Here is a 15,060-nt window from a genome sequence, read left to right on the forward strand (position 1 = left end):
AGTGGAGCAGCCGGTCTTAAACTGGCACCCATATGGGATGTTGATGCTGCAGGTGGCGGCTTTACCTGCTGCGCTACAGTGCAGGCCCCAACTAATTTTTTCTTTATTTTTATTTTATTTATTTGAAAGGCAGAGTTACAGAGGGACAGAGAGAGAGAGATCTTCCATCCTCTGGTTCTTTCCCCAAATGGCCACAACAGCCTGGCCTGGGCCAGGGCCAAAGCCAGGAGCCAGAACTTCAGCCAGCCAGGTCTCCCACCCGAGTGCAGGGACCCAAACACTTGGGCCATCTTCTGCTGCTTTCCCGGATGAATTAGCAGGGAGCTGAATCAGAAGCAGAGCATCTGGGATTCAAACTTATGTCCATATGGTTTGCTGCCATTGCAGAATGCTGCCTAACCCACTACACTACAATGCCAGCCCCAAGTAGACTAATGTTTAAGTTGATAAGTTTGTGTGGACCTTGGCAGAAAAAAGGTTCCCCAGCATTGCAAAGGAACACTGATTTCAAAGTCGTTGAGAGTGTGCTATGATAGTATAGACTATAAGGAACCAAAACAGCCATTGCCTCATGTTTTTTGTTTTGAGATTTATTTTTTATTTATTTGAAAGACAGAGTTACAGAAGGTGGATGAAAGAGAGCGCGAGATCTTCTGTGCACTGGTTTACTCCCTAAATGGCCACAACAGCTAGGACTGGCCAAGCTGAAGCTAAGAGTCAGGAGCTTCTTTCAGGTCTTCCACGTGGGTGCAGGGGTCCAAGCACTTGGACCATCCTCTGCTGCTTTTCCAGGCACATTAGAAGGGAGCTGGATTGGTAGTGGAGCAGCTGGGTCTTGAACTAGTGATCACATAGGGTGGCAGAGTCCCATGCAGAGGCTTCACCTGTCACATCACAATGCCAGCCCTTCATTTCCTCATTTTTAAGGAATAGGTTTGAGGAAAAAAAAGTCTCCTTGGATTTTTTTTTTTCCTTTTGATTTTGTTTGAAAGACAGAGATGGAGAAATAGAGATCTGCTGGTTCACACCTCAGATGCCCACAACTGCCCACGCTGGCCTAAGTCTAAGCCAGAACCCCAGAACTCAATGGGTTTTCCAGGTGAGTGGGAGTGACCCAAGTACTAAAGCCCCACTTGCTGCCTCCCAGTGTGTCATTAGCAGGAAAGTGGATGGGAAACGGAGTAACTGATACTTGAACCAGGATCTCTGATACAGAATACAGGCATCCCAAGCAGTGACTTTAACTGCTGCACCATAGGCCTACGGCAGTTGCCTTAAATTTGAGAATATATTTTACAATGGAAATGGGTAGGGAAAAACTGATAGGGATATAAAAGAACAAAGCTACTTGGATGTCTGTTAGCTGTGCTGCACTTAACTTTGGGAACCACTCAACTCCTTTTCTTCTTTTCAATGCAGGTCTATGTTTGCTCTGCGTGCCAGAATGTCTTCTGTGTGGACTGTGATGTTTTCGTTCATGACTCTCTCCACTGTTGTCCTGGCTGTATTCATAAACTTCCAGCTCCTTCAGGTATTTGATTCCAACTTGTAGTATGCATTGTATGTGTTATAAAATCAAAGGTACGAATGTTTAAATGGTTCTTCAGAGGAAGCTTCAATGAAGGCACGAAGAATAAATTGAAAAGAAACATCTTAAGAAAATGTTTGCTTCGAAAATATATTTTATTGAATTTTTTTGTCATAGAAATGCCTGGAATTTAGTAGTATTTCATTTAATTAGTTTTTTTTCCATTTAGTCAGAATTTTTCAGTCAATATGCATTATATGTAACTTATTTATAATATTAAGTTGTAATAATTTCATTTTTTGAAATTGAGATTTTGCAATTCATTATAATTCAAAAACTTATTTTGAGAATCAGGCACGTACACATACACACATGAAAAAAGATAGACACAGAGAAGAACGAACTGTCCATTGATTAAGTCCCCAAATGCCCACGATATCTGGGCTGGGCTCAGCCAAAACCTGGAGCTGGGAACTCAATCCAGGTTTGATATGTTGGTGGCAGGAACACAATTACTTGAGCCAGCAGTGCTGCCCCCCAGGTTCTACATTGGCAGAAAACTGGAGTCGGGAGCCAAAGCTGACTGTTAAAACCCAGGTACTGCGATAAGGGATGCAGGCATCTTAAGCAGTGTCTTAACTGCTAGGCTAAATGCCTACCCCACAATTTATTTTGATTTGTTAACTTAGTGTAAAAAAAAAAGTTAAGTGTAAACATAAATCCAATGTAATATGAACATTAGTTAATAGTTATGAAATTAATACATATGAAATGGCATTGCTATATCCACCAGAGGCTTTAAAACATTTGGAATATAATTATAAGATTGGTACAACTGAAATTAATTGTGGCTATGATCTCTTTAGGTTAATCCTGTAAACATAAGTACTGCCATGGCCACACTTGGTGCCAGCAGGGTAGCCCCAGGCGGTTCTCATTAGCCATAGTCCTCCCAGCATAGTTCAGCTGCAAGGAGATGAGATTCTCGGGGACCATCAGAGAACCAGATTGTCTTAGCACAGCTTCCAGGGTCCTCACAGGAGGTGTGTGCATTTCAGTAGCCACCACTCGGGAAGCCTGGAGCATGAGGTTGCCGTCAGGTTATTTATAGCGCGTCTCATCCAGATGTGATTTCTCAGTTAAGAGTCTGTCTCTCTGTCTGTCTGTCTGTCTGTCTTTCTTTCTTTCTTTCATTCATTCATTTATTTGAAAGACAGAGTTACAGAGAGAGAGAAGGAGAGGCAGAGAGAGAGAGAGGTCTTCTATCCTCTGGTTCACTCCCTAATTGGCTGCAGTAGCCAGAGCTGCGCTGATCCGAAGCCAGGAGCTAGAAGCTTCTTCCAGGTCTCCCACACAGGTGCAGGGCCCCAAGGACCTGGGCCATCTTCCACTGCTCTCCCAGGCCATGGCAGAGAGCTGGATTGAAAGTGGAGCAGCAGCAATCGAACTGGCGCCCATATGGGATGCCGGAACTGTAGGCGGCAGTTTTACCTGCTGTGCCACAGCACCGGCCCCAAGAGTCATTTTTCTATAAGCAAAGATGCCACAAGGCTAGTTGATACTCTTGCCTTTATCATTTACCGCAGTAGCAGAACTAGAAAGCTTTGCTAAGGGTGAGATTCAAATGCAGTGAGGGAAAGCATGTTGTCCAACCCTTTCACTCTCATATACTAAGCCTTTTGCTTTAAAGGTTACTTTATAGTGCTCGCTTTGGTAGCACACATACTAAAGGTTACTGCATAATAATTGTTAAAGTATTTTACTTGGTGGGGTATATCTAATACAAACATTTGGTTCTTTGGTATCTGAGGCTGTTTTGCCTTGTAGTTCAGGCTAGAAAGGCCAGAGTTGTGGTGTCTATCCCTGTTAACTATTCTATATTTCCTACTCAGGGACTGTTTGTCTCTCAACTTTCCCACTCTGAGTCATCAGAGAAACTTAGATGAGAATGTATGATGTAGTCTATGTTTTAGATTCAAAGTAAATACATAATATCATTATGAGTAAAATTCTTCCCAGATGTACTCTGTTGGGAGTGAATCCACCTTCCATAGAAAAGTCTGTTAAAGGGGCTGGCGTCTACAACACCAGCTTCCTATATGGACACCAGTTTCGGTCTTGGCTGCTCCACTTCTGATCCAGCTCCCTGCTAATGTGCCTGGGAAAGCAGTGGAGGATGGCTCAAGTGCTTGGGCCTTGCACCCACAAGGAAGACTCTGAGGAAACTCCTGGTTCCTTGCTTTGGCCTGGCCCAGCCCCACTTATTGCAGCTATTTGGGAGGTGAATCGGTGGATGGAAGATCTCTCTTTCTGTCTCTCTCATTCCCCTTTCAAATAATTAAATTTTTTTAAAAAGAAAAGAAAAAGAAACAAAAGTATATTATTATATATACAAATTTTAGTAACTCTAAATTGAGTTTCAATATGAAATATTTTATTTTAGGTATTCTTACTAAGGAACATGATCAGTAAAGATACTGTAATTCTACCTTGAAGAGTATATTCAGTTTATTTTTGGTAGAGCCCAGAAGTTTGCATTTTCAACAAGTGTTCACACACACACACACACACACACAGATACATGACCAAACAGGTGTTTTTCTTGGAGTTATGCTCCTTGAGCCTGGACCTAGTGGTTTGTTATATGGAAACAAATTTCAGCCATAGGTACCCTGAAAACAGCTGTCTTCCTTCTGTTTATCAACAGAGATATCAGTGGCTTGCAGGAGATAGCTGTAACAGAGTCAAGAGTTTTCTTTCTCAACCCTACCTGGCTTAGAAAGAAGACCTTGAATAGTTACCTCTTGAAAAATTACCAGAACTATTATTAAAGACTCATTTTCCCAACGTAATATAGTTCACAGCTTTATCTCTTTATCGTTTTATCTCTTTATAGTTTTATTTGCATATTTGATCATGCTTAAGGAAGAATTATTTTTTTCACAATAATTGAGAAAATTTTGTTTAAGATTGCAGAAATAATGTAAGACAGTTGTGGCCTCTTAATTTCCTTCTTGGAATACCACAATACGCTGTATTAGTGAAAACTGTGTAACATTAGAGATCTTTCTGAATCATGTGTCTGAGTTCCATGTTCAGTTAATTAATACTTAAAATCCATTATGAAAATTAGGCTTTAAATACTTTCAAATGTATATATCTTTACTTAATGTTTTTATTTGGTGTGACAGTCTTTGTCTTAACTGAAGCATTTAGTCCATTTATATTTAGTATGTAAATTAAGTTTATTTAATAAAGGTAAATATATGTATTATTTATGTATGAAAAATATACTCATATTTTACCACTTGTATATTTACATCTGTCATCTTTGTGCTGTTGGCTTCAATTATTTCATCTTTCCTTTTCTTTCTTGTCTTCTTGTGAATTGATTATTCTCTTTCTTCATCTGTTTTTCTTCATTGGTTCCCTTAAAAATTAAAACAGAAAGACCTTCTTGTTTTGGGTCCTATAACATAGAACCTGAGGCAAAGAAGCAAGTATTTTTACTTTATTTGGGTGGTTCAGACCTGGGAAGGTGAGAGTGAGGAAGAAAAGGGCAAGCAAGGCAAGGAACAACATGATGCGTTGTGTTTTCACAGTGGCCAGCTTCGTGACAGGCTATGAAGAGATATTGGAGTCTTTCAGCAAGTGAGTGTGAGACTTCTCTAGAAAGTCTGTGAGGAGACACTGCCCCTCCATGCGTTCCCTCAAGGGGAGGGAGGAAAGATAACTTGTTTCCTAGCGTCTCCTGTAGCCCATTCCCCTTGGTCACAGTTTGCCCGTTTCTCTCAGTACTTCACTGGCTGCTCAGGGAGCCAGCACAATGGCACTAGCAAATCTGGTCAGATGGGCCTGGTGCCACCACCTCAGGAGACTGGACACAAGGCAGCAGCAGAGCAGAGTCAAAAGCAGACTACACCTTTGGAAAGGAGGGAGGCAGTCCAGGGAATCTGAGGATGCATGAGAAAGTGTTGTCCAGAATGCATCCATAGCTTATCCAAAGCTAAAGTTACTGTGTAACTTTGTAATCGCTCCACTGACAGCACAAGGACTCAAAACACCTTAATTCCATTTATTACTGTCTTCATATAAATGTTATTACTGTTGTATATTTAATTTTTATAGGATTAATACTTGTTATAAGCAGCCCACATTTATTTATTTATTTTTTGACAGGCAGAGTGGATAGTGAGAGAAAGAGACAGAGAGAAAAGTCTTCCTTTTGCCGTTGGTTCACCCTCCAATGGCCGCCGTGGCCAGCACGCTGCGGCCGGCACACCGTGGCCGGCATACCGCGCTGATCCGATGGCAGGAGCCAGGTGCTTCTCCTGGTCTCATATGGGGTGCAGGGCCCAAGCACTTGGGCCATCCTCCACTGCACTCCCGGGCCACAGCAGAGAGCTGGCCTGGAAGAGGGGCAACCGGGACAGAATCCGGCGCCCCGACCAGGACTAGGCAGCCCATATTTATTAATTAAGATTAATCTTAATCTTAAGATTTAGTCTTTTTTTTATTTTTTAAATTTTTTTTTTTTGACAGGCAGAGTGGACAGTGAGAGAGAGAGACAGAGAGAAAGGTCTTCCTTTGCCGTTGGTTCACCCTCCAATGGCCGCCGCGGCCGGCGCACTGCGCTGATCCGATGGCAGGAGCCAGGAGCCAGGTGCTTTTCCTGGTCTCCCATGGGGTGCAGGGCCCAAGCACCCGGGCCATCCTCCACTGCACTCCCTGGCCACAGCAGAGGGCTGGCCTGGAAGAGGGGCAACCGGGACAGAATCCGGCGCCCCGACCGGGACTAGAACCCGGTGTGCCGGCGCCGCTAGGCGGAGGATTAGCCTAGTGAGCCGCGGCGCCGGCTAAGATTTAGTCTTACGTATTTATCACATTCTTGGCTCTTCATTTCTTCTTGCGTCTCATATCTATTTTTTAAAAATATTTATTTATTTATTCGAAAGTCAGAGTTACACAGAGAGAAGAGAGGCAGAGAGAGAGAGAGCGTCTTCCATCCAATGGTTCTCTCCCCATTTGGCTGCAACGGCCAGAACTGTGCTGATCGAAGCCAGGAGCCTCTTCCAGGTCTCCCACGCGCGTACAGGGGCCCAAGGACTTGAGCCATCTTCTACTGTTTTCCCAGGCCATAGCAGAGAGCTGGATGGGAAGTAGAGCAGCCAGGTCTTGAACCAGCGTCCATATGGGATGCCTGCGCTTCAGGCCAGGGGGTTAACCTGCTGAGCCACAGTGCCAGCCCCTTTTTGTTTTTGCATCTCATATCTATATTTTTTTTTTTACAGATAGAGTTAGACAGTGAGAGAGAAAGGTCTTCCTTCCGTTGGTTCACCCCCCAAATGGCTGCTATGGCTGGAGCTACACCGATTCGAAGCCAGGAGACAGGTGCCTCCTCCTGGTCTCCCATGCGGGCACAGGAGCCCAAATACCCAGGCCATCTTCACTGCCCTCCTGGGCCACAGCAGAGAGCTGGACTGGAAGAGGAGCAACTGGGTCTAGAACCCAGTGCCCATATGGGATGCTGGTGCCGCAGGCAGAGGATTAGCCAAGTGAGCCACGGTGCCGGCCCCACATCTCATATCTATTTAAGGACGATTTTCCTTCTGCCTGAAATAGATTTTCAGAAAATAATAACATTTAGAGGATATCATATACTACCCATTATGTAAGAAAGGAGGAAATGTGTGTGTGTGTGTGAATAAAAAGAAGTATGAGGGAAACAATAGAGAAAATCAGTAAAACCAGAAGTTGGCTCAATATAATTCTCATATCCGTAGGTAGGTTGGCCAAGCAAGAAAAGCGATGAAGAATGAAACATGAGGTATCAGTACAGACCTTGCAGCTCACATACTCACCCTAAGAAGAAGTTCCATACCCGTTAGCATTCAGTCCCTCTTTAGTTGTTCTTCACGTGCCCTTTCAATTCTGTTATTTTTGTGAGTTTTGTGGTGTGTGGATCCTGTTGGGTTTTTTACTTTTTTTAAGAAATGAAGCACTATGCCAAAACGGTTCAGCAGGGCTGATGCTGCTCAGCACAGAAGTAGACAAGAAAACTGTAAGGATTCTTCAAGATTTCTCAATGCTTTGCAGCTTCCTCATGTTTGTGGTGATGTCTGTACTCAGCTTTCTGTACCTCTAATAGACTGGCAAATTCCTAACTTGAAATGATTTCATAAGTGGTGAGAGAGAAGGGGTACAACCGGCACTTGGGAAGTGGGTTGATGGAGTCCCAAGGCCTTTAGTGAGTGGCAGAAGTTAGGAGAAAGGGCAAGAAGTTTGAGTCCCTGCAGGAGGCTGTCACACTGGGGTCCCTTTGAGTCTGGTTCTTTTAGGACGGAGGATTCATTATTCTGTCCATTCTGCTCCAGGGAAGGGTATTACAAATGGACTGGGGTCTGCTGGCATCCGTAGGGTACTAAAATCTCACTCTGGCCCGAGCCCTGGGTACAGTATCCAGTTTGTTCATTCATTAATTTATAAATTCACCCAACAAACTTGGACATCTTGTTTAAGTCTGATAGCAGTCTAGACATTAGGGATGTTGACATTGAACAGAGGACATGAACCCTGATCTCATGGTTCCTGTGGACCTTCCAGTCTTGAGACTTGTAAAGAAGCCCATGTGAACGTGCTAACAACATGTCGAGTGTTGTGGGAGTGCAAAAGAGCAGCCGTACAAGGAGGTGGATGCAAACCCATGTCAGGTAGCGCAGGTGTGTGAAAGGAGACCAGGGGAATGCAGCGTGGTGCGTCTGGAAAGCACCTGCCCCTCCAGAGCCGCAGGGCTGCTGTGTGCGGGTCGCCGTGGAGGTTGTTTCTACTGTACCTCCATTTGTGCTTCTTGAATGTTACGCGTGTGTGTTTGTTACCTAGTTCAAAAAACACATTTTCCTCAAGGCAACCATTTCCAGCCCCAGCCCACTTTTCCTTCTGGGCAGGTAGGTGTTCTGGTGCCATATACAGGGAAAGTGAAACACTGGGTTTCTAAAGTGAATTCTCCTAAGCTTTAAAGCTGCCATCTAATTTTTCAAAAACTTACAGGATACATGAAACTGAACAGCTTGCAAACGCTGGCTTGTGCAGTCTCATCTCTGCCCCTCAGCATCAGGACAGTGTTTTGATTTTCAGGTGTTACCGTTCCTGGGATGTACCCTCTTGGGACTAATGCAGCCCATATTTTCAGGTATTAAGAATTGACTCTGCAGGAAGAGGGGTCTTTCAAGAGCTTCTGTAATCAGTGATTCTTGTTGGAGAGCTTGGACTGCTGGTATCGGCGCCATCTGGGAGCTCACTGGAAGTGCGCGTTCTCGGGCTCCATTACAGACCTGTTGAAGCCCCACGGTTATGATGAATGCCCAAGCAGAGGATTTACAGAGGCATGTTGGTTACTTACAGACGGGTCCTGTTGATAGAATTCTACTGAATTAAAAAAAAATTCAGGTAGATAAAGAAAACAAGTCCCAAACATGGAATTACTTTCTCACTTTCTAGATTTTCTGTAAACTTAATGTATTTGCATACATATTTAGAGTTTTTAAAATTTCATTGTAATTAACATAACGTGCTCCCATTCTAAGTAATGGCATGCTTTTGGCAAACGTGCAAGTAGATACCCAGGCAGCCATGACCACAGTCAAGAGGCAGGAAGTTTTCCTCACTCCAGAAGGGTTCCCTTGGGTCGTTACCGCCAGGACTTCCAGCACCAGGTAACACTGAGTGTTTTCTGTCACTGTAGACTAGTTTTGTCTGTTACAGGCAATTTCTTAGGAGTTGAATTATATAGTCTGTGTGGCTTCTTTTGAGGTTTATTCATGTTGTTGCATGTGTTACTTCCGATATTTCATCTGTATAAATACTTTATATATGTTTATCACCAGTGGACACTGAGGTAATTTCTGTTTCTTTTGGTTGTTGAGAATAACGTTACTATGAACATTCTTATATAAGCCTTTGTGAGTTCATGTTTCCATTTTTCTTGGGAAAACATATAGGAATGAAATTGTTAGAATGGTAAATGCATATTTAACTTTGTATGACTCTGTTGACCTGTTTTTCTAAAGTTGTACCATGGGGCCAGCGCTGTGGTGCAGGGGGTTAAGCCACTGCCTGCAATGCCATATGGGTGCCAGTTCGAGTCCCAGCTGCTCCACGTTGGATTCGGCTCCTTGCTAATGGCATAGGAAAAGCAGTGAAAGATGGCCCAAGTGCTTGAGGCCCTGCAGGCATGTGAGAGACCCAGAAGAAGCTCCTGGTTCCTGGCTTCAGATCTGCCCAGTAGCTGTTGCGGCCATTTAAGGAGTGAACCATCGGAAAGAAGACCCCTCTCCCTCTCTCTCTGTAACTCCTCCTTTCAAATAAAATAAATAATAAATATTTTTAACTGTACCAAGCATTGTTGGAAACTTCCATCTGCCCCATGTTAGCAACCAACAGGTGGACTGCTCAGTTCAACCGTCACTATTTAGAACACCTCCGTGAACTTCAGAGCAGATGGTGTACAATATTAACTATTTCTGCACTTCAAAAGATACCGTTAAAATAATGAAAAGACAGGCCACAGATTGAAAGAGCACATTTACAATGTAAATATCTAAGGACTGTAACCACAATCTGTAAAGAATTCCTGCAATTCAGTAATACAAAGGCGGGAACCCTGTTGTGGCACAGTGGGTTAAGCTGCTGCTTGCAATCTGGTATCCCATTTCTGAGTGCTGGTTTGGGTCCCAATAACCCCACTTCCCACCCAGCTCCCTGCTAATGCTCCGGGGAAGGCAGCAGATGATGGCCCAAGTCCTTGGGGCCCTGCACCCATGTGGCAGACCCAGATGAAGTTCCAAGTTTCTGTCTTCAGCCTGACCCAGCCCTGGCTGTTGTGGTCATTTGGGCACCTGCACCCACAAGGGAAGAAACACCTGGCACCAGGAAGAAACACCCGGCTCCTGGCTTTGGATTGGCGTAGCTCCCGCTGTAGCGGCCATTTCGGGGGTGAACCAACAGAAGGCTTTCTCTCTGTCTCTCTCTCACTGTCTAGTTGTCAAATAAATAAATAAATAAGATATGAATGACCAACAAGCAGTTAAAACCACAATGATGAGGGCTGGCATTATGGCATAGCTGGTAAAGCTGCCGTGTGGGATGCCAGCACCTCATAAGGGCTCTGGTTGTGTCCTGTCTGTTCCACTTCAGATCCAACTCCCTTCAGTCCTGCTCTCTGCTAATGCACCTGGGAAAGCAGCATAAGACGGCACAAGTGCTTGTGCCCCTGCACCCACATGGGAGACCCAGATGAAGCTCTTGCCTTCAGCTCGGTGCAACTCTGGTCAATGCAATCATTTAGGGAGTGAACCAGTGGATGGAAGGTATCTTTCTCTCTCTATATATATCTGTGTGTGTGTGTCTGAATATGCCTTTCAAATAGTTAAATAAATCTTTAAAAACATTAAAAGTATAGATTCTAGCAAGACAGTTTCCTCACCTGTAGGGTTGAGATAATATCTAACTTACCTGAACTGTTAAAGGAATTAGATGGACACATATAAAGTGCTTAGAATTGTGGCTGGCATGGGTGGACGTTTGGTGTACCAGCTGGGATGCCACATCCCATATCAGTGTCTGGGTTCAAATCCCGGCTCTGCTGATTTCAGCTCCCTGCAGGTGCACACCCATGTACTTCAGTCCCTACTATCCAGCATTAGAGGCCCAGGTTGTGTTCCTGGCACCTTGTTATTGACTTCAACCTAGTCTAGTCCCAGCTGTTGCAGGCATTTTTGGGAATGAACCAGTGGGTAGAATATATCTGTCTCTTTTTCTCTGTGTTTCTCTGCTTTTCAAACAACAACAACAACAACAATCTATGGCCAGCATTGTGGTGCAGAGGGCTAACCTGCCTCCTGCAGTGCCAGCATGCCATATTGGAACACCAGTTCAAGTCCCAGTTGCTCTGCTCCAGAGCCAGCTCCTTGCTAATGTACCTGGGAAAGCAGCAGAAGATGGCCCAAGTTGTGGGGGACCTGGATGGAGTTCCTGGCTGCTGGCTTCAGTCTTGCCCAGCCGCAGCCATTTGGCAAGTGCAATGGAAAATCTCTTTCTCTCTTCCTCTCCATCACTCTGCTTTTCAAATCTTTTTTTTTTTTTTTTTTTTTTGACAGGCAGAGTGGACAGTGAGAGAGACAGAAAGGTCTTCCTTTGCCGTTGGTTCACCCTCCAATGGCCACTGCGGCTGGTGCACTGCGGCCGGCGCACTGCACTGATCCGATGGCAGGAGCCAGGTGCTTCTCCTGGTCTCCCATGGGGTGCAGGGCCCAAGCACTTGGGCCATCCTCCACTGCACTCCCTGGCCACAGCAGAGAGCTGGCCTGGAAGAGGGGCAACCGGGACAGAATCCGGCGCCCCGACCGGGACTAGAACCCCGTGTGCCGGCGCCGCAAGGCGGAGGATTAGCCTAGTGAGCCATGGCGCCGGCCTCAAATCTTTAAAATAAAAAAGTGGGGCCAGCGTTGTGGCATAGCAATTAAACCTGCTGCCTATGATGCCAGCATCCCATATGAGCACTGGTTGGTGTCCTGGCTACTCCACTTCCAATCCAGCTCCCTGCTCATGACCTAGGACAAGCATCAGAAGATTGCCCAAGTGTTTGGGCCCCTGCCACCCATGTAGGAGACCTGGATGGAGTTCCAGGCTCCTGGCTTCTGCCTGGCCCAGCCCTGGCCATTGTAACCATTTGGGGAATGAATCAATGGATGGAAGCATCTCTAACTCTGATTTTCATTTAAACAAATAAGAAAAAAAAAGAGTCTATGGTCACGCCAAACTGTGTACCTGGTCTCATCTCAGAAGGTGAGCAGGGTCTGGGCCTGGTGGTTTTCTTGGGTGGGAAACTTGTGCCTGGCAAGAAGTAGGCTGTGATACTGCGGTATAACAAATATGCATGCTCCCTATCTTGTTCCTGGCACAAATCTCCAAGAAACTTTGTAATGTCCTGAGTGAGTAGACTGATAGGAACTTTAGACTATGTGGTCTTAGTCCCTGGTTCCTGACACACATGCCTCTAAGACCCTTGAAATCTTTATATATATATATATAAATTATATATATATATAAATTATATATATATTATTTTTTTTTGACAGGCAGAGTTAGGCAGTGAGAGAGAGAAAGAGAAAGGTCTTCCTTTACTGTTGCTTCACCCTCCAATGGCCGCTGCGGCCGGCGCACCGTGCCAATCCGAAGCCAGGAGCCAGGTGCTTCTCCTGGTCTCGCATGCAGGTGCAGGGCCCAAGCACTTGGGCCATCCTCCACTGCACTCCCGGGCCACAGCAGAGAGCTGGCCTGGAAGAGGGGCAACCAGGACAGAATCGGGCGCCCGACCAGAACTAGAACCCGGTGTGCCGGCGCCGAAGGCGGAGGATTAGCCTAGTGAGCCGCGGCGCAGGCCTGACCCTTGAAATCTTGCTACCAAAAGACCGAGGCATGATCAGAGAGCTGGAAGGTTCAGCCCCGCCCCTCGAACTTCAGCGTGACTTTCATCACCAGTAACTTACCTGTGGTTCAAAGAATCAGGCCCACGAGATGGAGGCTCCATAAAAGAGTCCTAAGCCTCAAGGTGTGGAGGGCTGCTGGGTTGATGCAGCCCCAACTCCGTGGGGACAGAGCCCCTACAACTGGCAGTTACCCACCCCTTTATAATACTCCTTATATCAAAGCAATAAAGACAAGGAGCCATTGGTAGCCAATTTTCAAGCTGGGGTGGGGGTGTTGTGAGAGCAGCTGGTTTGTAGCCGAGTCAGAGGGGAGTGTGGGTGTTCTGAGGACCTGATGCCATGGTTGCTATCTGAAGTGGGGCACAGACTTGGGGAGCTGAGCCCCTGCTCTGTGGGAGCTGCACTGACTCTGGGATGTGTAGGAATTGAGTCCACTGTGGGACACCGGGTTGATGTCAGCTGAGCGTGTGAAAAACCCATGTCTGAAGCATTTTAAGTGAAAAAATGGTTTTTCTTTTTTTTAGGATCCAGGTAAATTTAGTTTTATCTGTAGTAATTACACAATATAATTGATGTGATTTTTAAACATATAAACCCGGCCGGCGCCGCGGCTCACTAGGCTAATCCTCTGCCTGCGGTGCTGGCACACCGGGTTCTAGTCCCGGTCGGGGCGCTGGATTCTGTCCCGGTTGCCCCTCTTCCAGGCCAGCTCTCTGCTGTGGCCAGGGAGTGCAGTGGAGGATGGCCCAGGTCCTTGGGCCCCTGTACCCACATGGGAGACCAGGAGAAGCACCTGGCTCCTGGCTTCGGATCAGCACGGTGCGCTGGCCGCAGCGGCCATTGGGGGGTGAAACAAGGGTAAAGGAAGACCTTTCTCTCTGTCTCTCTCTCTCACTGTCCACTCTGCCTGTCAAAAAAAAAAAAAAAAAAAAAAAAAAAAAAAAAAAAAGAAACTTCAACGGGGCCAGCGCTGTGGCTCAGTGGGTTAACAACCTGGCCTGGGGCGCCGGCAGCCCATATGGGTGCCGGTTCTGGTCCCGGCTGCTCTTCTTCCGATCCAGCTCTCTGCTATGACCTGGGATAGCAGTGGGGGTTGGCCCAAGTCCTTGGGCCCCTGCAGCCACATGGGAGACCTGAAGGAGGCTCCTGGCTCCTGGCTTTGGATGGGCACAGCTCCGGCCATTGCGGCCATCTGGGGAGTGAACCATCGAATGAAAGACCTCTCTCTCTGTCTCTACCTCCCTCTGCAATTCTGCCTTTCAAATAAATAAAAATAAATCTTTATATAAAAAAGAAAATTCAGCAATTCAATACATCTTAACAAATGTTTATTGTCATATATGTCTGTCATGGTGTTGGGTATGTTTCAATTATACTTATCAATTATAGATGTGAATTTCTTCAAAGTAAGAAGACTTCAGAAGAAATTATCCAGTATATTCAAAGCTACGAGGGAATTGTTGACGTGACGGTAATTTGTAACAACAAAATGTTTTCTCAAGTTGTATTTTGATTACCAAATAATACGTGAATCAGAAGGGGACGACCTCCTTTTTCAGCCATGGGTTCTGTTTGTTTCTCTCCTTCACATTTTATTCCCCTGCCTCTCTTCTGCAGAGTTAAAAAAAAATCCCACTCTGTTTTTGAACTGGACCCCTTAGAATTTCTTTGTCCAGAGCTGGCATTTGATTGGTTCCGCCTGCCTTCCTGGTAATCTTGCTCTCTTTGACAGAGGTCACCTCCCAGCTTCCCTTGGCTGCCACCGTCTGAGGATCTGCTGACCTGGCACCACCATGCACAGAGGGCCTCAGAGGTGGCTCTGAGATAGGCAGAGAGACAGAGAGGGCACCCATGCACAGATGCCACACAGCCTGAGCTGCGTCTGGCTACGAGTCGGGACCCCAACCCAGGTCTCCCACATGGGTGTCAGGAATCCAATTACTTGAGTTGTTGCTACTGCATTAGTAGTTAGATGGAGTCAAGAGCCAGCAATAGGAAAGCAATTCAGGTACTCCAGTATTAACCACGAGGCTAAATGCCCACTCC

General features: G+C 45.7%; 1 protein-coding gene across 7 annotated transcripts in view; it reads left to right on the forward strand.

Annotated features, from left to right (window-relative positions):
• GTF2H2C (GTF2H2 family member C) overlaps window positions 1–15,060 on the forward strand; it is a 130,270-nt gene that overhangs the window by 25,061 nt on the left and 90,149 nt on the right. For 3 of the 7 annotated variants that reach the window (XM_070056837.1, XM_070056839.1, XM_070056838.1), the window contains exons 16-17: window positions 1,420–1,531; window positions 8,718–9,919. In XM_070056837.1, coding sequence (XP_069912938.1) covers window positions 1,420–1,531; window positions 8,718–8,731 — 126 coding nt within the window. In that variant the 3' untranslated portion in view covers window positions 8,732–9,919. Of the gene's footprint in view, window positions 1–1,419; window positions 1,532–5,130; window positions 5,180–7,311; window positions 7,331–8,717; window positions 9,920–14,403; window positions 14,486–15,060 lie in introns of those variants that run through there. The other 4 variants (XM_070056833.1, XM_070056835.1, XM_070056836.1 and 1 more) reach the window with 4 other exon arrangements.

Source organism: Oryctolagus cuniculus, chromosome 14 (genome assembly GCF_964237555.1).
Source record: "Oryctolagus cuniculus chromosome 14, mOryCun1.1, whole genome shotgun sequence".
NCBI classification, from domain to species: Eukaryota; Metazoa; Chordata; class Mammalia; order Lagomorpha; family Leporidae; genus Oryctolagus; species Oryctolagus cuniculus.